Source organism: Pongo abelii, chromosome 20 (genome assembly GCF_028885655.2).
Source record: "Pongo abelii isolate AG06213 chromosome 20, NHGRI_mPonAbe1-v2.0_pri, whole genome shotgun sequence".
NCBI classification, from domain to species: domain Eukaryota; kingdom Metazoa; phylum Chordata; class Mammalia; order Primates; family Hominidae; genus Pongo; species Pongo abelii.
The window spans coordinates 49,790,537-49,816,460 of NC_072005.2; the positions used below are offsets into that span (position 1 = coordinate 49,790,537).

The 25,924-nt window shown below is 52.3% G+C and overlaps 1 protein-coding gene across 5 annotated transcripts; it reads right to left on the reverse strand.

Annotated features, from left to right (window-relative positions):
• Positions 1 to 9,527: 9,527 nt before the first annotated feature.
• Positions 9,528 to 25,678, reverse strand: KCNN4 (potassium calcium-activated channel subfamily N member 4). 5 transcript variants are annotated; one of them, XM_024237469.3, is made up of 9 exons: positions 24,260 to 25,678; positions 19,531 to 19,626; positions 17,187 to 17,614; positions 15,000 to 15,135; positions 12,715 to 12,825; positions 12,438 to 12,556; positions 11,961 to 12,030; positions 10,538 to 10,705; positions 9,528 to 10,085 (listed from the first exon to the last, which is right to left on the reverse strand). In XM_024237469.3, the coding sequence occupies exons 1-8, from the start codon at positions 24,416 to 24,418 to the stop codon at positions 10,541 to 10,543; spliced, it is 1,284 nt and encodes a 427-aa protein (XP_024093237.1). In that variant the 5' UTR covers positions 24,419 to 25,678; the 3' UTR covers positions 9,528 to 10,085; positions 10,538 to 10,540. The 5 variants fall into 5 exon arrangements, with proteins under 5 accessions (XP_024093237.1, XP_024093240.1, XP_024093239.1 ...); XM_024237472.3 differs by having other exon boundaries at positions 24,784 to 25,670; XM_024237471.3 differs by having other exon boundaries at positions 24,770 to 25,670.
• Positions 25,679 to 25,924: the final 246 nt, after the last annotated feature.

Sequence of the window (25,924 nt, forward strand, 5' to 3'; positions counted from 1 at the left end):
TCAGGGCAACCCTCAGAGGTAGAATTTTCTTAAAAGAGGGAAAGAAGAGGCCTGCCATTGACCTTGGACCCACTATGTACCAGGCTGTGTGTTCTCTGCTTTATATACATCACTATAACCTTCTCCCCTAATTTGTTTAACAGATGTTGGTCCACGCAGTGACTCACGCTTGTAATCTCAGCACTTTGGGAGGCCGAGGCAGGCAGATCACCTGAGATCAGGAGTTCAAGACCAGCCTGGCCAACATAGCGAAACCCCATCTCTACTAAAAATACAAAAATTAGCCGGGCGTGATGGCATGCGCCTGTAATGCCAGCTGCTCGGGAGGCTGAGGCACAAGAATCACTTGAACCCGGGAGGTGGAGGTTGCAGTGAGCTGATATTGCACCACCACACTCTATCCAGCCTGGGTGACAGAGTGAGACTCTGTCTCAAAAAAGAAAAAAAAACACACCAGATGTAGACAAATGAGCCTGGAAGAGAGAAGGGCCTTACTGAAGTCCCCATAGCCAGGAAGCAGCAGGGCCTGGATTCATACCCAAGCCTGTCTCACTCCAGAGCAAGCCTACACTTTTTCCCTGGCACCGGGGAGCCAGCCTGGTGATGAGTCAGCAGTACAGTCAGGCACCCAGTGAGCTGCCTTTTGTATTAGTGGCGTGGTATGCTGTTCTGGAGATATATCATACTTTAACACTTTCTCTATTGATGAGCATTTAGACTGTTGCTGAACTTCTGCTCTTACAAACATTTACTGCAGGGGTTTGTGTGTATGTTTCTGTTTTCTAATTTTTTCTTTTTCAGACATGGTCTTGCTGTCTCGCCCAGGCTGGAGTCCTGTAATACAGTTGTGGCTCACTGCAGCCTCAACCTCCTGGGCTTAAGCAATCCTCCCACCTCAGCCTGAGGAGTAGCTGGGACCACAGGCATGTGCTACCACACCCAGCTAATTTTCTATTTTTTGTAGAGACGGGGTTTCACTATGTTGCCCAGGCTGTCTCAAACTCCTGGCTCAAGCAGTCCTCCTGCCTCAGCCTCCCAAAGTGCTGAGATTATGCTACAGTTACTATCCTTGTACACGTGACTGCATGTATATGTTAGTATTGTCAGTAGACTATCTCATTTGAAGTGCAGGTAGAATTGCTGGGTCAAAGGGTGTGCGCATGGGGAATTTTGAGAGCCATTGCCAAATGATCTGTTCATCTCTTTATTTTTTGTTTTTGAGACAGGTTCTCCCTCTGTCACCCAGGCTGGAGTACAGTGGCATGATCACAGCTCACTGCAGCCTCAACTTCCCAGGTTCAAGCAATTCTCCTGTCTCAGCCTCCCGAGTAGCTGGGACAACAGGTGTGCGCCACCACACCTGGCTAATTTTTGTATTTCTTGTAGAGACAGAGTTTCACCATGTTGCCGAGGCTGGGCTCAAGCAGTCCTTCCACCTCAGCTTCCCAAAGTGCTGGGACTACAGGTGTGAGCCACTGCACCTGGCCCTGTTCATCTCTTTTTCACTTCTCTGTTCATTTCTTTCATTTATATGTTGAATGAATTATGGAACTCTAGTCATCCGCCAGGCACAGCTGTAGGCTGGAGATCCTGTAGTGAATAGGAAGAGCACCTGCCCTTTGGGAGCAGATATTCTAGTGGGGCAGATGACATCAGATAAAGGATGCTTGGAAGAAAAGAAAATTGGGGGTGAGGATTGGGAAGACCAATATTGCAAAGGATACAAAATTTCATTTAGACAGGAGGAATAAATTCAAGAGATCTAGTCCACAACATGGTAACTATAGTTAGTAACAATGTATACTTGAAAATTGCTAAGAGGATAAATTTTCAGTGTCCTCACCACAAAAATGATAAATATGTGAAATAATGCATATGTTAACTAGTTTGATTTAGCCATTGTGCAATGTATAAATATACAAAACATGTTGTACACCATAAATATATACAATTTTTATTTTTCAATTAAAAATAAAGTCAGGTGCCGGGCGCAGTGGCTCACGCCTGTAATCCCAGCACTTTGGGAGGCCGAGGCGGGCGGATCACGAGGTCAGGAGATCGAGACCATCCTGGCTAACATGGTGAAACCCCGTCTCTACTAAAAATACAAAAAATTAGCCAAGCGTGGTGGCGGGTGCCTGTAGTCCCAGCTACTCCGGAGGCTGAGGCAGGAGAATGGCGTGAACCCAGGAGGCGGAGCTTGCAGTGAGCCAAGATCACACCAGTGCACTCCAGCCTGGGCAACAGAGCGAGACTCTGTCTCAAAAAAAAATAAAATAAAGTCAGGTTACAGGAATTGAGAGTGATAGAGGTCACAGAGAGTGACAGGTGGCCAGGGAAGGCCGCCTTGAGGGGGTGACATTTGATCAGAGGCCTGAATGCAGTTAAGGAAGGTCAGGAAATGAGCCATCTAAAGATGCCGAAGAACGGCCAGTAAAAGACCCCAAAGTGGGAGTGGGCCTGGCTGTCCAAGGATGGTCAAGGTGGCCAGAGTGGCTGAAACAGAGAAAGGGAGGGAAAGAAGGGCAGGATTATTGAGAGACGGAGCTGTAGAAAGGACCAGTTTACATAAAGTCTTATAGGCCATGGTAAGCATTTGGAATTTACTTCCAAATGTAACAAAGCCATTGCAGGGCTGCAAACAAGCACCGGCTTGTTCCAATGAATGTTTACAAAGACTCTCCAGTGAACAACAAAAATGAACAGTGATTGCCTATAGGGATGAGGGTTATAGACAGATGTGGGTCAGGGCTATGGGGACTTAAAAAGCGTTGTTGTTTTTTTAAACCACATAATTATTAGCTATGCGCAAAAATGTTCATTGAAAACAGTGCTGGTTGCTGTGAGGAGAATGGCCTGCAGGGGCGGAAGCAGGAGATGAGAAAGCTGGTGTCCTTGCCTGAGCGAGAAATGATAGTGGTTCTGGAAGAGGGTGGTGCTGATAGATGAGTTGAGAAGGGTCAGGAACTGGGATCTGTTTTGAAGGTAGCGCCAAGAAATTACACATGGGGTGTGAGAGGAAGAATGAATCAGGGATGATTTAAAAGTCATCCTAGAGATCTGTTGTACAACAGGGTGACTCTAATTCATAACAATGTGTTATATACTTGAAACTTACTAAAATAATAGATTTTAAGTTTTCTCACACCACAAAAAAATAAGTACGTGAAATAATGCATATGTTAATTAGCTTGATTTAGCCATTCCACAATGTGTACATACATTAAAACATCATGTTATTTGCAGCATTAAAAAAGTTCTAGAGCTTTTGGGCCTGGCCAACTGCCTGAGGCTTTTTTTTTTTTTTTTTTTTTTTTTGAGACGGAGTCTTGCTCTCTGTCGCCCAGGCTGGAGTATGGTGGTGCGATCTCGGCTCACTGCAAGCTCCGCTTCCTGGGTTCACGCCATTCTCCTGCCTCAGCCTCCCGAGTAGCTGGGACTACAGGTGCCCACCACCACGCCCGGCTAATATTTTTGTATTTTTAGCAGAGTCGGGGTTTCACCATGTTAGCCAGGATGGTCTTGATCTCCTGACCTCGTGATCCACCCACCTCGGCCTCCCAAAGTGCTGGAATTACAGGTGTGAGCCACCACGCCTGGCCTAAGACTGTGGCTTTTTACTGGGATGAGGAAAAGTACTTTTGATGGGAAATCAACAAGCTTTGAAATTCTTAACTTTGAGATGCACGTTGGTCATCAAATAAGTGGTTGGAGTTGGGGGAAAAAGCCGGGGTTTGTAGATAAAGACTTTCTGACTTTTCATTACAGAATTTAGTTTAATTAATTAATTTATTTTGAGACAAAGTCTTGCACTGTCACCCAGGCTGGAATGCAACGGCACGATCTTGGCTCCCTGCAACCTCCACCTCCCAAGCTCAAGCAATCCTCCTGCCTCAGCCTCCCAAGTAGCTGGGACCACATATGCTCTAGCACACCCGGCTAATTTTTTAGAGATGAGGGTTCACTATGCTGCCTAGGCTGATCTCGAACCCCTGGGTTCAAGCAATCCACCCCCTTCAGCCTCCCAAAGTGTTGGATTACAGTCACTACAGAATTTTAAAAATACACACAAAGATATTACGGTATGACGAGACTCCCACGTACCATCGCTCAATATTGACAGACATCTGCATTTTTCTTGTCTTATGTCTTCTATTTTTCCCTCCCACATATAAGCACACTTCCCGCCACCCCATGGAGTTTTGTTTGTTTTAAGAAAATCACAGATAACCTGTCATTTTGTTAATAACTATACAAGTACGCTAAATTTTGGAGCTGCCTATTTATAGATGATATTTAAAGCTATGATTTGCTGAGATCATCTAGGCTGAGAGGTTGAAGAGAGCAGGGACTAGGCCTGAGCATCCCGCATGTAGGCGCCAGGATCCTGGAGAGGGGCCGAGATGGAGCCAGGACTGTCAGGAGAGGGGATGACCTGGCAACATGGGAGCAAAGGGTTCCAAAGAGAAGATAATAGACTAAGGAGCAGAGACACGGGGCAGCAGCTGGAGGCGGATGTGGGGTCCACCATGGAAAAGACATGGCTTTTGATCCCCCATCTAACTATGTTATGGAACCTTCTCAGTATCTATAAGGAAAAATGTATAAGTACTTATTTTTCTTTATTTTTATTTATTTTCTTTTTGGGTGAAGTATAACTTAAGTGTGGTAAAGTATATAAAGGGCACAGATCTTAAGTGTACCAGGCAATGAATTTTTACAAATTTATGCATCCATGTAACCGCTAATCAGAGAACATTTCCAGCACCCAGACGTCTTCCTTGTGCTCTTTCCCTGTCAATTCCCCTGCTCCAGAAGCAACCACCCATCTAATGCCTTTCAAAAACAGGCACAGAGATTCGTTGTGTCTGTTTTTGAACTTCATGCGAATGAAATCTTACAGCATGTCTTCTGTGTGTCTGGCATCTTTAGCTCTTTATGTCTGGGAAAGTCTTTTATGTCATTCTATGTAGCAGGAATTTAGAAACAACTTTATGGCCAGGCTTGGTGGCTCACATCTGTAATCCCAGCACTTTGGGAGGCAGAGGCAGGCAGAACACGTGAGGCTAGGAGTTCGAGACCAGCCTGGCCAACATAATGAAACCCCATCTCTACTAAAAATACAAAAAATTAGCTGGGCATGGTGGAGGTGCACGCCTGTAATCCCAGCTACACTCAGGAGGCCGAGGCACGAGAATTGCTTGAAGCTGAGAGGCAGAGGTTGCAGTGAGCTGAGATCACACCATTGCACTCCAGCCTAGGTGACAGAGCGACAGATATTTTGCAGTTCGGTGAATAGTGAACTTTAAGGAAAATGGAGAATCTAAAATGCTTCTGAAAGTTCCAGTTGGATGTTTATAAGATGGGAGAAATTATAGCATGTTTGTGTGCAGATGGGAATGATAGAGGGAAAAGAGACCAGGAGACTTTGGAGCTGAGTTTTTTGAGGAGGTGTGGACAGGGTACAAGTGGAGAGGGGGTTAGACTTGACTTGAAGAAGGGCCAGCTCATCCTGGAAAAAGAAAGGAAAGTTTTATGATTTGACACCCCCTCCAAATTATAAAAAGCACTCTCCTGGTTTGTATATGTTAGCAGCTATTCCACACAACATAAAAGCTTAAAGCATGCCTTTGGACTGCCAGTCTGGTGTTGATGATAATGATACAGCTTCCTTTATGGACCATAATAAATAACTGGGCTGGGCATGGTGGCTCACGCCTGTAATCCCAGCACTTTGGGAGGCCAAGGTGTGAGAATCTCTTGAGCCCAGGAGTTTGAGACCAGCCTGGGCAACATAGTGAGACCCCCGTCTCTACAAAAAAGAACTGAATAAATGTTAGTGATGTTTATTTTTATTCTAAGTGGATGGGGCAAGAAGTAGGGGAGAGCAGCAGGCAGTTTGGGAAGGAAGAGGAGCCCTAGTGGCCTGAGCAGCCAGAACAGGGAGGAGAAGGGGAGGCCAGAAGACGGGGGGAGACTGAGCTTGCAGAGTCCCCCGGGTGAGGCTTGTGGGCATACTGACACAATGGAATACTACCGTGTAATGAAAAGGATGAGCAGCGTGGCTGAATCTCACCACCATCCTGCAGAGCCCAAGACACAGATACACACCAGGGCATGCAGCAGGGTTCCTTCCAAAGTTCAAAGTTGAACAAAAGGAATCAAAACAGGTCAGGATGGTGGTTCCTGGGATGAAGGGGGCTGTTGGCTGGGAGGGAAATGAGAGCTTTAGGGGGCTAGACACTTCTAGCTTGATCTGAGTGATGGCTACTCAGGTGAATGTATTTGAAAAAATACATTGAGATTACATTTAAAATTTGTGTACTTTACTGTATGTTAAAATATATGTCAGTTAAATAAAAAAAGAGGGCCAGGCATGGTGGCACACAGCTGTAGTCCCAGCTGCTTGGGAGGCTGAGGCAGGAGGATCACTTGAGTGCAGGAATTCGAGGCTGCAGTGAGCTACGATTGTACCACTGTACTCCAGCATGGGTGACAGAGCAAGACTCTGTCTCTAAAAAAAAAAAAAGAACTGGACTCAGAGCTAGACTTTGACAGAAGGGCAGTGGGAAGAATGGGAAGTGTGTGGGTGTTAGAAAGGTCCTCAGGGGCAGTTGGGGGATTCATGAAGGGGAAAGGCCCGTGACTGGCTGTATGACCCTGGGAAGCCCCTGCCCTCTCTGGACCTCCTTTCCCCCACCCAGTCCTCATGAGAGTGCAGGCAGAACAGAAATAGGAGAGGGAAGGAGACAAAATCACCATGAGACTGAGCTTCTGGAGGACAGAGCCCTCTGATTCATGTCTGCGGCCCAGCTCCTGGCTCAGGGCCTTCAGGAAGTGTTGATTTGGTGAGGGGGCTGCAAAACCTGCCAGAAGTGGGGGTATCCAGGCCTGGGCCCCACAGTGGAGAATGAGGGCAGGTGGGCCAGGGCAGATCCAAGATAATTCAGAACACAGGATCTCTTGTATGTTCTCCTAGGTTCTTAGTCAAAAGCCCCTTTTCACTGGTTCTGACCTTGCCTCAGCTGAAACCAACATGGGATGGCTCAGCTGAAACCAACGTGGGATGGCTTCAGGCCATCCCAGGCATTCAGAGGGTTCGTTTAATGACATTCGCTGAGGCCCTGCCTATGTCAGGCCCTTGGTGTTGAAGACGCAATCGTGAACAAAAATGAAAATACAATGTGATGGTCTCCTGAGTGTCTGAATGGGCTTGGTGGCTAAGTGCTGGGGCTCTGGGGCCAGGCTGCCTGGGTCACATCCTGGCTCCAAACTGCTTTGCTATGGCTTCGGGCAGTTACCTCATCTATAAAATGGGACCAACAGTGCCTACCTTGCCTCCTTTTGTGAGGTCACTTATTAAAAGGGCTTAGCATGGTGCTTGACCCATTATTATTATTATTATTATTATTATTACTACTACTTGAGACAGGGTCTCACTTTGTCACCCAGGCTGGAGTGCAGTGGCACAATCACAGCTCACTGCAGCCTCGACTTCCCAGCCTCCTCAAGTGATCCTCCCACCTTACCCTCCCAAGTAGCTGGGACCACAGGTGTGTGCCCCCACACCTGGCTAATTTGTTGTTGTTGTTGTTGTTTGAGATGGAGTCTTGCTCTGTCACCCAGGCTGGAGTGCAGTTGCACGATCTCGGCTCAAGGCAAACTCCGCCTCCTGGGTTCAAGTGATCTCCTGCCTCAGACTCCTGAGTAGCTGGGATTACAGGCACACACCACCACGCCTGGCTAATTTTTGTATTTTCAGTATAGACAGGGTTTCACCATTTTGGCCAGGCTGGTCTCGAACTCCTGGCCTCAGGTGATCTGCCTGCCTTGGCCTCCCAAAGTGCTGGAATTACAGGCGTGAGCCACCATGCCTGGCCAGACCCTATATTATTATCGTGATAGGGATAGGTTTATGAGGCTATAGGAGTATCAGACAGGGCCTCCTGGAGGAGGGGACATATTAGCTGAGGCCTAAAGGAGGCGTAGGAAGGAGTTTGCCAGCTAAAAGGGAGTGGAGGCAAGGAAAGAAAGGTCCCAGAAGAATGAGTTTGGCAGGGGCTTTGGCAACACTGCCAGGAGGGCTTCTTGCAGGGGAAGGGTGTCAGCAATATCTGGAGGTCTCATCCAGTTCCTTTCTTGAGTCCCCGCCTTTACTCCCCAGGTGGGCTGGCCTCCAGAGGAAGGGCAGTTCGTGGCAGTGGGTGGCGGAGGCTCCAATTTAGCTCTCAGGGATGAAGGGGCGAGGCTGGCTGTGGACTTTAAGGGAAATCCAAAGATAGCTCAACAGAAAAGGATGACTCGCAGCCTGATCTTCCCCTCAAGAGGAGGGAAGCAAGAATGAATCAGCCCCACAAGCTGAAATGAAGTTGCGGCGGGAAGTCAGTCCTGGCTTTGTGGCCCAAGGCCGCTCTGCCTCTGACTCACCTTGGCAGTGGGGCGGGTTGGGTGTGAATCTGGGCTCTGCAGCCCGGATTCCTAGCTTCCGGCTGGGGGCCTGAGGGGAGGCCTGGCTCCTCTTGAAACCTCAGTTTCTGCATCTGTGCAGTGGGGTAAGGAGGGTCAGGAGAGTGGTTATAGTGACTTATAAACAGAGCTGGGCACACAGTAGGGCCTCTGGAAGTGCCAGCCCCCCTCCTTTGCCCCCTTCCCTTTCACATCCTCTCTTGAGCGGATGTGAAACGGGTATGTGGGTGGTTTGGGGAGGTTTGGGGCCTCTGTTAGTCCCTTGATGGGTGAGTTGTCATCTAGATTCTGGTAAGGCATGAATAGAGGGAGAAAAGCAACAAAAAATCAGGAAAAGGGCAGCCACGCATTGTGTGTGAAAATCAAAAACAATAATAAAAATGATTCTTGGCCGGGGACAGTGGCTCACGCTTGTAATCCCAGCACTTTAGGAGGCTGAGGCGGGCAGATTGCTTGAGCCCAGGAGTTCAAGACCAGCATCTGCAACATAGTGAAACCCCATCTCTACTAAAAATACAAAAATTAGCCAGGCGTGGTGGCAGGTGCCTGTAATCCCAGCTACTTGGGGGCTAAGGCAGGAGAATCGCTTGAACTCTGGAGGCAGAGGTTGCAGTGAGCCGAAATTGCGCCACTGTACTCCAGCCTGGGTGACAGAGCAAGACTCCATCTCAACAACAACAAAAAAAGATTCTCTCTTACATATTTGGTTCCTACTAAATGCCTCTGGGCTACTCCGTGTTTTAATCTTCACAGCAGTTCCATGGGGAGGCAGTCCCATTTCACAGGTGAGGTAAACTGTTCAGAGGTGAAGCCACTTACCCAAGATCACACAGCCAGTGGATGGCAGAACCAGGATTTGGATCCTGATCTGTCTGAGTTCAAAGCCGTTGCTCTTTGCCTCAGATCTGGGCAGGGGACTGTTGCTGAGGACTGCCCAGCCTACAGAGCTGGGAGGGCACTTAGAGGAGGAGGCCTCTGAGACAGGTTCAGACAAGGCAACAGTCTTCCACTGGATGGTCTGCCAGTTAGGAGTATAGATATGTTTAGAGAGAAATGGCAACTTCTGGCTTTAACATTTATTACAAAGATAAGAGCAGAGGCTGGTGAGTTACACTTCTTCCTCCCCACCAGGTGCTCTCTGCAGCTCTGGAAAAATGGTGTCCTCTTTGTTGGCCCGTCAGGGGGCGCCACCTCCTGCCCCGCCCCAGCCTCATACCCAGTTCTTCAGCTCGGCCAGCGGTAACTGAAGCCTCCCAGAATCCTGGATCCGGGCCCCTAATACCCTCTTTCCCAGGGACCCAGGAGTCCGGCCTCCAGTCGCCTCCACTTGTAACTGAGAGCTGGAGGTCATCCATAGCAGCATAGTCAGAGTGTTTTTGATGAGGGTATGCAGAGTGGGGGTGACCATGTTCCCACCTGGGGCCTCAGGTGAGCCAAGGCCTCCCCACTTTAGCCAGCGTCCCCTCCAGCAGCCGTCAGCAGGCCAACCCACTCCAAGCCAGGGCCCCCTTTGGTCCTTGCACTTGAGGTGCTTTGTTCAGGGCTGGGTCAGGAGTGGCAGAGACGATGTCCACCACCTCAGTCCTGGGGAAAGTAGCCTGGTTCCTCCTCCGTGGGTCCTGGAGAGACAGAGAGACTGATGGAGAGGCAGGCCAGGAAGAGGGGGAATGAGAGTGGGACACACCGAGGCGCAGACAGAAACAGGTGGGCAGAAGTGGGAGACAGGGGGTAGGTGTTTCCGGGCCCCAAGGTCAGGAGGCAGGAGGGCATTTAGACAGAGACATTGGATGGACAGAGCCAGAGAATGTGCCCAGGACAGGCAGAGAGAGAGAGAGAGACCAAGCAAAGAGGGAGAAGGGCATCAAGGGTCAGTGAAGGGGAGAGGGTACACCATCTTCCTTCACTGCCAGTCCAGGCCCAAACTGAGTCCTTTCCTCCAGACAGTGCCGGAGCTGATGAGAAAAGGCGGCCTTGTCTCCCAGCCATCCCCCACCCCCTTAGCCAAATAGGGTGCCGGCCACAGGAACCCTGCCTCCAGGATGCCTTCCTGCCCAAGTCCCAGCCCCCTCACCAGCTATGTGGACTGCTGGCTGGGTTCTGGAATCTGCCTTGGCCCCAGGGCAGTGCTAAGCAGCTCCGTCAGGGCATCCAGCTTCCCCGCCAGCGTGTCAATCTGTTTCTCCAGGGCCCGGTGTGAGCTGCTCAGATTCTGCTGCAGGTCATACAGGATCATGTGCATCTGGGTGAGAGGAGAGGATCAGAGGTGTCAGGGGCTGGGGTCGACCCCCACCTGCTCCATAGCGTAAGGCAATGGAACCAATATTGACCACATCCTTATGGTCCTCTGAGGACTACCCTCAATAATAACTGTTACCATGTATTGACCACCTACCACTTCCCAGCTACCTGCCCAGGTGTTTCCCTATATGGTTTAAAATCCTCCTAAAAGCCACAGGGAGTGGGAATCCTGTTCCCGTCTTACAGCTGAGGAAACAGGCATGCAACAGTTAAATGACATGCCCAAAGCAGGTCCTGAAATAAGACGTAGAACATAGTAGGTGCTCATTAAATATTGCTAGCATGGATGATGCCTGACTTCCAAATCCATGTAATCTTTTACTACATTCTCTGGCTGGGATTCACTGCTTGATCCCTGAGGGTTTGTGGATTTTCTATGGAAATTCTTGAATTCTGTGTTTTTGGCTTGATAACCTTCAGAAATTACTGCCTGCCAATTCCTGCAGATCTGGGCCACTGCCTCCTCACTGAGACCTGCCATGCGGTTTTGGGGCCTGCATCTGTGACCGTGCTTACCATGGCATTTGTGCCAGGGGCCACTGTTTGAACTGCCGTGGGCTAACGAGAAAAAGCAAAGGCCACTGGATAAGCAGAAGATGCTGTGAGCCAGGCCAAGGGGGTGTTGTGACATCATTGTCCCTAAGCACTGGCGAAATCAAATGTTCTCAGCAGAAGAAGGGGGCAGGTAGCTGAGTCACGCCTTGGCCAGGCAAACGTGCGTGGAAGTCCCTGTGGCCCTGAGTACCCCTCCACAAGAGCAGCAGAGATTGAGTTTTATGGAAACAATGTCACCTGTGTCCTTGTCAGTGTTGTTCATTTTAATTGTATTGGTTTTGCCATCTATGGGCTTGGTTTGTAAATTTGCTTTGGTTTTATTGTATGAGTTGTAGTTGGAAGGAATTTTATATCCGTCCACATGTAAGTAACTTAACAATAAAGATAATTTGAAACCAAACACTGGGGTTCTTTGTGCAATTTTTTTTTTCCAGTTTGTAAGGGATCTGTGCCTTCCATGAATGTAAGAAGCTCTGTGGTGCATCATTCATTCCTTCCTTCCTTCATTCAACCACAGACCTTTACTGACTGCCTGTGTGTGCCAGGCCCCTGCCAAGGTTCCCTGTTCTAGGGCCAGATTTCTCTCCCTGTGGCCCCAACCTCCCCCTTCTTCAAGACCTCCTGCCATGGGATCCTAGTACCTTGGAGATGTCTACCATGGAGTTCACTTGTTCCCGGAGCTTCCGGTGTTTCAGCCGCACCTGGCGGAACCTGTGGGAAGAAGTGGGGAGTCAGTTTTACAAGCCTGGTCCCTGAATGTAGCTGTAGCTCAGGGGTGGAATGAAGGGAGGAGAGGCACATGAAGAAACGAAACAAAGAAAAAAAGTTGTCAAAGAGCTGAAAGAGTGGGAGAGGATGCACCCTGCCTCCCCACAAGTCCCCATCCCCAGTAGAAACCCAGGTACCCAGGTCCACAGACACGCCGAGATATGCAAAGACAAACCAGCACAGACACATAGAGCCATGCATGGTCAGATCCAGGTGGACAAGCTGTTGAGTGAGACCACACCTGGGTGTCCTGACCCAGACAGGCATGGACACGCACACACACAGCCGTGCAGAGAGGTGACTTGGACATGGGTGCACATGGACACGTGTGCATACAAAGCGGCCCTCACGCGTTGATGGCGGCCAGCAGCTTGCGCTGATGCCTGCGGGCAGCATGAGACTCCTTCCTGCGAGTATGTTTGTAGAACATCCAGGCTTCTTGTAGCACTCGGGCAGCGGACTCCTTCATCTAGGAGTGGGTGGCACAGTGTCCGTGGAGATAGACCCTTACGGTTCTGGGAAGGCAGGGCTAGGGCTGGGACTCTTGGGTCCTAGGGGAAGCGGGGGGGCCTGGACTCCTGCCTCTTGGAAGAGGGGTGTGCCATGGGTGCCATATGCCCATCTCACCTCTTTGGTATACTGGATATCCATCATGAAGTTGTGCACGTGCTTCTCTGCCTTATTAAACTCCAGCTTCCGGGCCACCACGGCCACCAGCAGGGCTGTGCAGCAGACCCCCTGTGGGCACAACAGGCACTGTGGCATGAGGCTGTGCCACCGATTCCCTCCTTGAACCTGCCCAACAGCCACAGAAGGTAGGCACGACCATCCCCAGTTGACAGACAAGCAAAGAGGCTCAGAGAGGAGAGCCAAGGTCCCAGCTCAGAGTGGTGGAGCTAGAATCATAAATCGCATATGTCCGAGCCCAAATTTGATGCATAGTATTCACACCCACAGGATGGCCTCTTGAATGAAGGATAGGATTGGAGGAGTGAGAGGAAGGCTGGGTTCTGAGCCAGGGGCAGGCCTCTGGGTCCTCACTGCTCATGTGGTCAGCCATTGCATTGTGGAGGGCGACCATCCTTCTCCCACTCCCACAACCTCTTCCTAGCTCCAGCCCTGTCTTCTCTCTCCTGGACCATCTCCAGCCTCCCACTCACCCTCCCCTAACCCCCTTGGTCCCCTCTAATCTCCTAGGCTTCCACTGGCCTGAACTTCTCAGCCTGACTCCCAAGGCCTTCCAAGGTCTACACCTCCCACCCGGACAACTCAGCCCTGGCTCCACGCTGCCTGCCCTCCCTGAGCACCTTCCTCCGAACACTCATCTTCCTCCCTTCCTTCTCCCAATGCTCCTGGCCCTTCAAGGCCTTGGCGATTCCTAGCTGCTTGTGGCACCTGCTCACCTGTCCCCAAGTTAGAATGAATCTTCCTAGGAAGCATCCCCCACCCTATAGTTTCAGCTCTTGGTCACTCAGAACAACTTCCAGTCATAAATGCTGGCTCCAGGGGACTGCCTGAGTTCCAAGCCCAGCTCTGAGCAAGTTATTTAATCTCTCGGTATTTCAGTGTCTCATCTGTGAAGTGGCCTCATAGGGTTACTAGGTGGATTTCATGAATTACCCCTGGCAAGTGTGTAGGGCAGAGACTGGCACAGAGTATGTGCTCTGGAAAAGTAAGCTATTATGGCTCAACTGTGCCATGGAGCCTTTCTGCCAGGAGCAGGCTGTGAGCTCAAGTCCGCAGTACCCTATCTCTCTAGGTTTCCGTTTCTCCTTCTGTCAAATGAGGGAGGAGGTCCTGAGCGGTGCTGCAGGTCCCTAACTGAGTCTCTGCCTCTCTTCCCTTGCTCCACACCCTTCACCTGTGCACCTAGGGATTGGGGTCACCACATCCTTCACCTGTGCACCTAGGGATTGGGGGATGAATATGTCCTTCCTAGGCCCACATCTGGGCTAGGTGCTGGTGGCTTAGGTCCCCGAGAGTGAGGGGAACCCGATCTTGCAGGGAGGTGAAGGCCAAGGCATTAGGTGCTGGTCTCTAGAGGGGGCCAGGGCTGGGTGGGAGGACCTGAGTGACTGGGTCTATGGAGGGAAGGAGGTGGATGTCGGGGTTCAGGAAGAGGCTGACTCAGGCTGCAGAGCCTCTGCCTCATCCTTGAGGGCACAGGAGCTGGTGTGGGGTGGCTGGATGCCTGGGCACCCCCAGACCTGTTTACCGAGCACCTCCTGTGGGCTGGGCACTGTTGGAAGCACTTTACAAAGTTGAACCCATTTAATCATCTCAGCAAGCCCATGAGGAGCATCAGAATCCCCATTTTATAGATGAGGAAAGTGAGGACCCGAGAGATCACGTGGCTCGCCTGAGCTCCCCAGCCAGGAAGTGGCAGCCGCGGGATTCGGACCCAGGTAGCCTGGCCCCACAGGTATGGACTTGATAACTGGACTCTACACCCTTGGTGGAGGCTGGGAGACGATTTCCGCGTTCTGAAAGAAAATGGGGCTGCGAAGTCAGGAGCCTGGGTCCCTGAGGAGGATAAGGGCTGGGGCCCTAGGTTCTAGAGAGAGCAAGGACTTAGGGGCTGGATTCCTAGGTCTGATTTTTTATTTTATTTTTTAAGAGACAGGGTCTCTCTCTGCCACCCAGGCTGGAGTGCAGTGGTATGATCATAGCTCACTGTAACCTCAAACTCTTGGGCTCAAGTGATCCTCCCACCTTGGCCTCCCAAAATATTGGGATTACAGGTGAGTATCTTGTTCTTGAAGAGAGAATGGGGCTGTGTGGCCCCCAGACACTCAAGTTTCTCAGGAGCTGTCCCTGAGAGCCTGTGTTGAACCCATTTAATCATGGCTTCCTGGGGCCAGAGGATGACCAGTTTGGGATAGGCATCATGTCCCCAAGGCGGCTGTACTCACCATGACTCCAGTGCACAGGCAGACGATCTTGCCCCACATGGTGCCCGGCACCACGTCACCATAGCCGATGGTCAGGAATGTGATGGGGATCAGCCAAAGTGTGTCTGAAAGGTGCCCGGTGGCATTAACAGCCTGCCTGTGGGGAAGGGTGGGTTAGTTCTAAAACACCACCATGGAGGTTTCCATGGTATTCACTCCCCCTCCCTCTATACCCTCCCCTCCCCTTCCCTCTGCTTCCCTCCCTTCCCCTCCCAGTATACACCCATAGTCCTAAGAATCACCTGGACAAAAAGCCATTAAGTTCTGAGCTTTGGAAAGCCTGCATGGCCTCCTTTCTGCTTTGTGACCTGGGCAAGTTGCTTAGCCACTCTGGGATTTGAGACTGGGTCTGGCCAATCCCAATGCCGGTATGGTCTCAGCTAGGCTACCCGGGCTGCTGTAGCATTCAGAGCATGTGGTTGAGGGTGGAGAGTCGAGAGGGGGCCAAAACCCAGTCAGACCCTGACTGGTGGCTACATCCACCTGGAGGAAGGGGTATATTTTTCTAATTTCCACAAAGATGCTGTGTGGTCCAGAAGTGGCCCTATCAGGACCAAAAAGGACTCTAAAAAGGCTTGGTGGGACTCGGCCTTCCTTTCCCCTCACTTCACAGAGGAGACATTTAAGTCCAGCCACGGAAGGAGTTGAAACATTGAGATTTGTCTAACTTTGTCCACAGGCCCCTTGCCGCAAGATCAGCAGGGAAAGCTTCATTTATGAGGGACCCAGACACCCCAGACCCACCGGGTTAGAGTTTCTAGGAGCAAAGATGGAATCTGCACTGTTCACAAACCCCACCCCCCCATTCCGAAGTACATTCTAGTTTCAGAACTTCTGCTTTGGAATTTGGAACTTTGACTTCCTCCCCATTCTCCCATCATTCAGATGAGAAACATGGTGGGGGGATCATTCATTAATCCTGATTCTGACCAATTTCCCAATTGTGACAACTAAGGTCCTGGAAGGTGAAGGAGTTTAAAATAATGACAGAGGCCGGGCATGGTAATCCCAGCACTTTGGGAGGCTTAGGCAGGAGGATCACTTGAAATCAAGAGTTCAAAACCAGCCTGGGCAACATAGTAATGTGGTCTCTACTAAAAATACAAAAATTACTCAGGCATGGTGGTGCACATCCATAATCCCAGCCACTTGGGAGGCTGAGGCACGAGAATCGCTTGAAGCTGGGAGGCAGAGATTGCAGGGAGCAGAGATTGTGCCACTGCACACCAGCCTGGATAATTGAGACTCCATCTCAAAAAAAAAGAACTGTCAGGGAGACTACAGATGGTGGAACGTGACACCCATTTTTCAGATGAGGAAACTGAGGCTCAGAGAGGAGAGATCTAAAGCCAGATCTTCTCATTCTCCTCCTGCCCTCAAGGATCTTTGCCACATACACTAGACCAGAGGTTCTCAACCTTGGTTGGGCCATAGAATCACCTGCACGGCTTGCTAAAGCGGATTGCTGGCCCTACCCTCCAGGATTCAGTAGGTCTGGAAGGGACCTGAGAGTTTTCATTTGCAAGTTCCCAGGTGATGCTGCTGGTCCTGAAACCACACTTTGAGGACCACTGGCTGAGATCACTCCCAACCTCTTTCTCTGTAAGGGATAGAAATTGAGGCGCAGCATCGGGTTACACAGTATCTAGCTGGCAATCAGGATCTAGTTCCAATTCTCTGCTTGGAATTATTTTCCAGAGCAGTTCCAAATCATCCCCTTCCTAGGGTCACAGAAAGCACCTACCTACAGTGCATTCCGTGCTAATTGGGAAAATATGTCCCCTTCCTCCAAGGCAGAGGCAACCCTTTAGGTAGGTCCCAGAGATTGGGAGACCGAACAGATGGCCTGGAAACCTGAGGCAGAGGTCAGGCAGCCGGAAGGGAAGGGCTTTCTAGGGTCTGTGTGTGCGTTTGGGGAGACTGAACGCTGCAGGTGGAGGATTGGTTGGGGGCTTGTCTGTTGGTTCCTCTCACCCCAGTTGATGGGAGTGTGGGCAAATTTCAGCCAGCAAGAGGAGAAGGGGTCAAAGTGTGAACTTTCTCCACTGCTTGGTCCTAGGAGGCCTCAACCTGCACCGCGGCACACGACGGCCGCCGTGGCTGTCCGGGGTTCCCTGCCCTGCGCATTTATGCCTCCAGCACCCTCACCTCTCGGCCACGGACAGCACCCAGGCGGTGGTCAGCCAGAGGCCAAGCGTGAGGCCGAGCAGCAGGCGGCCAGGGTGCGTGTTCATGTAAAGCTTGGCCACGAACCAGTGGCGGAAGCGGACTTGGTTGAGAGCTCCGATGCTGCGGTAGGAAGCGTTGAGCAGGACGCCGCTGCGCAGGAGCACCGCGCGGGGCACCAGGTAGAGACGCAGCAGCATGGCCAGGGACAGCAGCGCTTCCCCTTGGCCCAGGAATCCCGGCCAGGGCTGCGGGGAGGTCAGCGGCGCCCCTAAATCCTGCACGCACGGCGGGCCCCGCACGGGCGCCGGGTGCAGCCCACACACCACCAGCTCCAGCACGATCTGCGCCGCCTGCCGCCGGGTCAGCGCCACGCGCCAGTCCCGCAGCCCGTTGTCGGTCATGAACAGCTGCCGGGAAGGGGCCAAGAAGGGAGGGGTCAGGAGCAGATCAGGCTCAGGTCAGGCGGCGGCCCGCGCCTGCCTGCGCCCTGAGATAAGTGGGGTGTGCCCGCCTGGCCAGGAGGGAGGGAGATAGCGCAGGGCGGGAGAGGGATAGGGAGGGAGCGTGACAGGACTTGAGGAAGACATCTCTCCACTTATTCCTCCTTCACCACCCACCCCACTAGTTTCAGCCCACTTCCAGCCTTTGAACACTGACTGAGCGCCGACTGTGTGCCTGACATTGTTCTATGTGCTAAGGATACACAGTGAACCAAACAGACCCCCTGCCTCCCTAGAGCTTGCATTCCACATGCCTGGAGCTCGCTCCTACTCCCGTTTCGGTTGACACGCGTAATAACTGTAATAATAATATCAGCAATAACAAAGCCATGGGCCGGGCGCGATGGCTTACGCCTGTAATCCCAGCACTTTGGGAGGCTGCGGTGGGTGGATCACTTGAGGTCAAGAGTTCGAGACAAGCCTGGCCAACATGGTGAAACTCCATCTCTACTGAAAAATAACAAAAATAAGCCGGGCATGGTGGCGCACAGCTATAGTCCCAGCTTCTCGGCAGTCTGAGGTAGGAGAATCACTTAAACCCAGGAGACAGAGGTTGCAGTGAGCCGAGGTCACACCACTGCACTCTAGCCTGGGTGACAGAGCGAGACTCCATCTCAAAATAAACAAAACAATAACAAAATCAGCATGTACCAGGCACTGTGGATACGCCAGGCACTGCTCTATCCCGTTTACATGTTGTGACTTAGTAAATACTCACAACCCAGTGAGATTGATATTATTATTGCCCCCATTTTATAGATGTGGAAACTGAGGCCCAGGTCCCTTCCATGGGCAATGGCGCACTGGGCTACAGGCCACTTAACTACTCTATGATAAGATGATAATGTGCACTGTTTACTGAACACCTCTTATGTGCCAGGCACTGCTCAGAGAATTGCCACACATGGCCGATAATCCCCATTTTACAGGCAAAGTTATGACAGGAGAGGGGGAAGAGGGGAAAGGGAATGGAGCAACAGGATCTGGGGCAATGGGGCAATAGGGGATGGGATGTGTCTGGGTGAGACCCAAGGTGGGGTATGGATGGGGAGAGCTCCTGGGTCTGGGGCAAGAGGGAGGTTATTGGCACAGAGATAGGGTGATTAGGAGTGGGCACCCCGGGACTGGACCAGGTGCAGTGGCTCAAGCCTGTAATCCTAGCACTTTGGGAGGACAAGGTGGGCAGATTGCTTGAACTCAGTAGTTGGAGACCAGCCTGGACAACATAGTGAAAACCCGTTTCTACTAAAATACAAAAAAATTAGCTGGGCGTGGTGGCATCTGCCTGTAGTTGCAGCTACTTAGGAGGCTGAGGCATGAGAATTGTTTGAACCCAGGAGGTGGAGGTTGCAGTGAGCAGAGATCGTGCCACTCCACTTTAGCCTGGGCAACAGAGCAAGACCCTGTCTCAAAAAAAAAAAAAAAAAAAAAAAAAAAAGGAGTGGGCACCCCTAGGACCTTAGGTTGCTTGAGGACTGGATTGGGGATGCAATGTTGGAGCATAGAGATCTGGGAAGCTGAGTGCCTGGGAGCAGAGTGGACAGAGGCCTGGGGGCGGAAGCAGGGCTGCAAGGGCGCTCTCAGCATCCGTGAGTGTGCAAGGGGGGACTGGGGACTACAGGGGAAGAGTGGGGCTGGCTGGGGAGGCTCTGCCTGTCTGCTCATGGTTCATCCCATCTGGGTGGGTGAGGGTGCGGACACAGCATCTAGGACAGAGGAACTTCATTACTCAGATCAGGAGGAGGAGGAGGGTGGAAAGTGTGAGCTGACAAGGCGCTGAGGGGGTTGGAGGTAGCAAGGCTTGGGGGCGGGGCCTGCCCTACCTGGACCTCTTTGGCATGAAAGGCCACGATGAGGCAGAGGAGTAAGAAGGTGGAAACGCTGATCATGCATTTAACCAGGAACAGGTAGAGCGCCCACTGTCAGGGGGGACAGAAAAAGGGGTGTGAGATCCCAGGTCTCCCTCCACCTGGCCCTCCACCTTTCCTTCAAAACCACCATTTTTTTTTCGATTCCCAATTTTCCTAGCCTCCTTCCCCTGCAAATCAGTCCGTCTTGATGTGTCGGTTCTGGAGAAGTCTCAAAACCATCATCTGGGCCCAGTGCGGTGGCTCACACCTGTAATCCCAACACGCTGGGAGGCCGAGGCAGGTGGATCACCGAAGGTCGGGAGTTTGAGACCCCCTGGCCAACATGGTGAAACCCAGTCTCTACTAAAAAAACAAAAATTAGCTGGGCGTGTAATCCCAGCTACTTGGGAGGCTGAGGAACCAGAATCTCTTGAACCCAGGAGGTGGAAGTTGCAGTGAGCTGAGAGATCACGCCACTGCACTCCAGCCTGGGCAACAGAGCGAGTCTCCGTCTCGAAACAAGCAAGCAAGCAAACAAACAAACAAAATAAACACCATCATCTGGTCCCCAGGAATGCTCTCTTTCTCCCCAACAGGACAACCCTGTCCAGATGCTGGTGTCTACCCTCTTCCTCAGCTCTTCTCCCAAGACCCATACCCATGAAGGGGGACCTTGAAACTCACATTCCTTCTTATTCCTGTCCCATTTCCCATCAAAAATAGTTCTTCAGGTGTGTGTGTGTGTGTGTGTGTGTGTGTGTGTGTGTGTGGTGTCTAGAAAAAGACATCTAGCCTCTAGAGAGTGCCCCCTCCCCTTCCCTTCTACCCAGCTGGTGTTGCCCTAGAAACCAACTTCAATCAACCCCAACCCCAAATCTGGAAGAATGTAGAAACTACCATTCAATCCTCAAAGACTGAGTCACACCCTTCTCTGCTCTCATCCGGAGGGCTGAGTCCCTGAGACCCAGCCTCAGCTCTGAGACAGCCCCCTCGGTTCTGCCCCCCTGCAGCTCCCCACCCCCACCCCCTCTTCTGGCTCTAAGCCCAGGGCAGATCTGGCCGGAAGCACAGGGCCTCCAGAAACCACGGAGTAGTTGTTGCTTTTTTTTTTTTTTTTTTCCTCTCTTTGTGTGGCACAACCTTGGAGGAATCTAGAATTCTGGAGAGAGGGATTTAGAGGGGATTGGGACTGTTGGATTTCCTAAGAGGGGTTGGTCCCTGCCTGGCGGGTATTTGCAGGGGGAGGGGACCACCTGGGCGTGCTTACAAAGCACTGCACCTGTTTCTCCTAAGAGGGCTGCCAGCTCCCCTGGCTGGGCCAGCATCCCGCCTCTGAGCAGGGGAAGAGGGCCAGTTTCCTGCCCCAGGGGCCTGCTCCCCAACCCCCTACCAGAACAATAGTGCTGTTGTCACCAGCCCCCCCCCACCTTCTATGGCTCCCTGATTCCCTGCCTCTTTCTTCAGTCTGTCTTAACTGCCCACACCACTAGACAACAAGCTCCCTCCTCACACTGTAATTTGCTTCTCTGGTTGTCCTCTCTACTTTTCCATTTCCTCTTACCCCAAATCCCGGACCTGTCTGCACTTGGGCCTGTACTCTGTTCTCTGAATTTCCCTGTTTCTAGGGACGGTTGTTTCTGTCTGTCTATGTGTTTTGAGGGTCTTTGTTTCTATTGTCTTTTTTTTTTTTTTTTTTTTTTTTGAGACGGAGTCTTGCTCTGTCACCCAGGCTGGAGTGCAGTGGTGCGATCTTGGCTCAATGCAAGCTCAGCCTCCCGGGTTCACACCATTCTCCTGCCTCAGCCTCCCGAGTAGCTGGGACTACAGGCACACGCTGCCATGCCTGGCTAATTTTTTGTGTTTTTAGTAGAGATGGGGTTTCACCGTGTTAGCCAGGATGGTCTCGATCTCCTGACCCCGTGATCCGCCCGCCTTGACCTCCCAAAGTGCTGGGATTACAGGCGTGAGCCACTGCGCCCGGCCCTCTATTGTCTTTTCTAACGCTGTGTGTGTATCTCTCACTGGTGGATTTCTCAGTAGCTTGATAGCCCTATTTGTCTTTCTCTGTAGCTGTACCTCTCTATCTTTCTGCATCTTTGTCTCCATCTCTCTGTCTTTTTCTCTCCATGTATCTCTGTGCCTCTGTCTCTCTCTGTACCTCTCCCCATCCCTCCTCCTCCACCCCACCTGGTACTTTTGGATATCTCTATCCGGTTCCCTTGGACTCCCTAGGGTTTTGCACCTGCCTCTCTGCCAGCCCCTCCCCCTGGGGAGCAGGTGTCTGGGTCCTTTGCAGAAATGAGCTCATTAGGTTGAGATGGAGGTGGTGAGGGGCGGTGGATGTTATTAAGAGAGCCCTCAAAAGGGGACTGAGGAGCTGTGGCTCAAGCCTGTAATCCCAGCACTTTGAGGCAGGAGGATTGCCTGAGTCCAGGAGTTCAAGACCAGCCTAGGCAACAAAGCAAGGTCCCATCTCTACAAAAAATAAAATAAAATGGGAGGAGGGTGACCCTTAGGTTCGTGTATTTTAACCCTCATCCCAATTTACAGATGGGGAAACTGAGGTTCAGAGGGTTGTAACAGCTTCCCCAAGGTCCCACTGATAGAGGCAGTAGCCTGGCCATGGTGGAGGGAAGGAACAAATGAGGGGTGACAAAGCAGAGGGGGGAAGTGGAGTAGGATGGACCCCGTCTCTTCCCATCTGCCAGGGTCACTGTGTTCCCACCTCGGCTGCTGGGTGCGGTGCTTCAGCGTGGGAGCGGCGGGCAGGCCCTGGCCATGCTTCCTGTTGGCATGGACTTCGGCTGCCCCACCCCCTCGGTGCCCGCCGCTGGCCAGAGGAAGCTGCTTGCCTGACCCTCCATGTGGTCCTGGTCACTTCAGAGCTGCCCACCACCCCCTCCAGATCCAAGTTGGAACATCAGACCCTCAGGAATCTACCCAATCTTCAAATCAGTGTCCGCATCTGGCCCTACCGGCCCAGTTCCACAACCCTTCCGCCAGAGAGGTCTCCAGCCCCTCCTTTCCTGTTGAGCAAGTCTGTTCTCCCCTCAAGCCACTTATTCCAACCCTTGTCCTTGATCTGCCCCATCACTGGCCTGACCAGGGCTGGAATGTGACGGAAGCCTGCTGAGACCTGCCCTGACCCCACTTTCCCCTTTCTTCCCTACTCACCACTTGTCTTCAGAGTCAGCCCCTCTTCCCCAAAGACAATCAAAACCCCCTTCTCCTTAAGACTCAGGAATCCAAGACCCAGCCCCCTCCTCCCCTGGTACCTAGGAGTCCAGGCCACTGTAAGCCTACCTCTCCACTATTTCCCTGACTAATCAGCATGCAGATTTGGGGAGAAATTGAGCTTGTAAACAGTGGAGACTGGGTTGGGGTGGGAGGGAGGGAGGCAGGTCGGGGGAGAGGTTTGTTTCCCATTTCCCATCCCCACCCCCAAGGCAGTTTTTTCTGTCCTTTGCATCTAAGGCACTGGGTAAACATCAGAGGTTAGTTAAGGACCAAAGAGCTGCTGCCTACTGGAAGAACTTTGTCTTTCCTCTATTCTCCCTTCACCAAACCTGGGGCTACCTCTACCCTTATTGGCTCTTGTGGGGCTTGAGTGTCTGATCAGCCACCCTCTGGCCTCCAGGGGTCCTGGACCTCCTGCCGTCTAATGGCAACATCTTCAAAGACTGAAACACTGAAACAAATATTCCCTTCCTTTTGCAGAGAAGGTCCCCAGCACTCTCTCCTGGGAGCACCCAGGAGTCCCAGCCAAAGCCCCTCCTCTCTCAGACCCAGGAGTCCAGGCCCCCAACCTCTCCTCCCTCAGATCCAGGAGTCCTGACCCCCAGCCCCTCCTCCCTCAGACCCAGGAGTCCAGACCCCAGCCCCTCTCCCTCAGACCCAGGAGTCCAGAGCCCAGTCCCTCATCCCTCAGACCCAGGAGTCCAGACTCCAGCCCCTCATCCCTCAGACCCAGGAGTCCAGACCCCAGCCCCTCCTCCCTCAGACTCAGGAGTCCTGACCCTCAGCCCCTCCTCCCTCAGACCCAGGAGCCCAGGTCCCCAGCCCCTCATCCCTCAGACCCAGGAGTCCAGACCCCAACCTCTCCTCCCTCAGACCCAGGAGTCCAGGCCCTCAGCCCCTCCTCCCTCAGACCCAGGAGTCCAGGCCCTCAGCCCCTCCTCCCTCAGACCCAGGAGTCCAGGCCCTCAGCCCCTCCTCCCTCAGACCCAGGAGTCCAGGCCCTCAGTCCCTCCTCCCTCAGACCCAGGAGTCCTGACCCTCAGCCCCTCCTCCCTCAGACCCAGGAGTCCAGGCCCTCAGTCCCTCCTCCCTCAGACCCATGAGTCCAGGCCCCCAGGCCATCCTCCCTCAGACCCAGGAGTCCAGACCCCAGCCCCTCCTCCCTCAGACCCAGGAGTCCAGACCCCAGCCCCTCCTCCCTCAGACCCAGGAGTCCTGACCCCCAGCCCCTCCTCCCTCAGACCCAGGAGTCCTGACCCCCAGCCCCTCCTCCCTCAGACCCAGGAGTCCTGACCCCCAGCCCCTCCTCCCTCAGACCCAGGAGTCCTGACCCCCAGCCTCTCCTCCCTCAGACCCAGGAGTACAAGTCCCCAGTCCCTCCTCTCTCGACCCAGGAGTCCTGACCCCCAGCCCCTCCTCCCTCAGACCTAGGAGTCCCAGCTCCCAGCCACCATGCCCCACTCACCGAGCACCCCCCGAACCACAGCATCTCTGCATGCAGCACCATGAGTCCAATGCCAGTTCCCGCCAACACCAGCGCCCAGCCGGCCAGAGACTTCTCCTGCTCCAGCAAGCGCTTTCGGCGTCTCAGGGCCCCCAGGCCAAGCACCAGATCCCCGCCCATGGCCCCCGGGGTCTTGGGGCTCAGCCAGCTTCCTGCCCAGGGTCCCCCACCTCGCAGCACGCACAGGGCAGCCACTGTGGCTTGCAGGTCGTCAGCCTGCTCTGCTGGCTCTGGGACTTTTGCTCTGAGGCACAGCAGAGCCCTGTGCCCTCTGGGGAGTGGTGACGGCCAGACAGGGCGGGGAGGGGCAGGGGAGGCCCCAGGGTAGGGGGAGGCTCCCCAGCTCCCCCTTTTGAGAATAAGGAGGGGCTAGGGTGTGTCTTGGGGCAGAGCAAGAAAGAGACGTCCATCCACGTGGATAAAGACACACACAGACACACGATGGGCTTTGTCACACACAATGGTCTGTACCTTGTGACACACACCTCCACTCACCACACCCAGACACCGAAGGACACTCCACGGCCCAAGACGGAGACTAACACACCAGGGCACACAACACAACCTACACAGAGTGACTCACAACTCCCAGCAAGCTCTGAAACCCACAGCCACACCCAGACACCACACACATGGTGTGACACACACGAGCACTTAGCAAGCAGACAGTGTCCCGTGGCACACACAGCCACCCAAACACCGTCCACACACAGGCACAAATATTACACTCAAAGTTGTCACAACTTTCTCTGACACAAAGAGCCACACCCAAACACCACAAATAAGATGATGCACATCTGTGGCCACACAAACACAACATACACCAGGTGTTACACAAACACACAATATATATTAAAGTAGTGACGCCCTGATGCCACACACCACACACCTTAACAAACACTGTGCAGTCCCAGTTTCCTAAACACTACACACCCTTGGAATGAAACCCAATACGTGTAGACACACAACATTTAGGGACACACCTATAGCAGCCCCCAATCACCCAGCACCTAGAGAATTGCACATACATTGTGGCGCCTGTTGACTCGAACACAAGTGCTCGCAGTGATGATTCAAAACACACACTGATTCAGCACGTTCCAATGTGTGATGCGACTCAAATGTATGGTCAGAGGACAAGCTGAGTGGATGCATGCAGAGACCTACAAGGTACAGCGACACACAGAGAAACCCAAGAAGCACATGCCTGAAGCAAGATGATTCTGGTATATTCTGGCCACACAGGACACGACCCAGGATGATGCCCTGGGGGAGGGGGATGGGGTTGGACCTTCATAGACTCCAGTGCCCAAATGCAACATACAGCTGGGTGCAGTGGCTCATGCCTGTAATCCCAGCAGTTTGGGAGGCTGAGGTGGGAGGACTGCTGGAGCCCAGGAGTTTGAGACCAGCCTGGGCAACATAGCAAGATCCTATCTCTAAAACAAGCAAAAACAAAAAAACAAACGCAACATACACCATCACCTCTGACCCATGAGCCACACTCAAACATGACATACAATATCTCCACACAACCCAACACGTTATATTCCAACATGCGTGGCCACACAAACAACATACACGGAGTAATACACCAGCACACAGTAACACAAAACACATAGACAC

Excerpts from the sequence above, each read along its gene's own strand:
- KCNN4 (XM_024237469.3), bottom strand. The coding sequence starts at position 24,418 with ATGGGCGGGGATCTGGTGCTTGGCCTGGGGGCCCTGAGACGCCGAAAG. Across the intron at positions 19,627-24,259 it reads TGTGGTTCGGGGGGTGCTCG|TGGGCGCTCTACCTGTTCCT; the intron begins GTGAGTGGGGCA and ends CCCCCCTGACAG. Across the intron at positions 15,136-17,186 it reads GTGCTGTCCGTGGCCGAGAG|GCAGGCTGTTAATGCCACCG; the intron begins GTGAGGGTGCTG and ends CCTTCCCCACAG.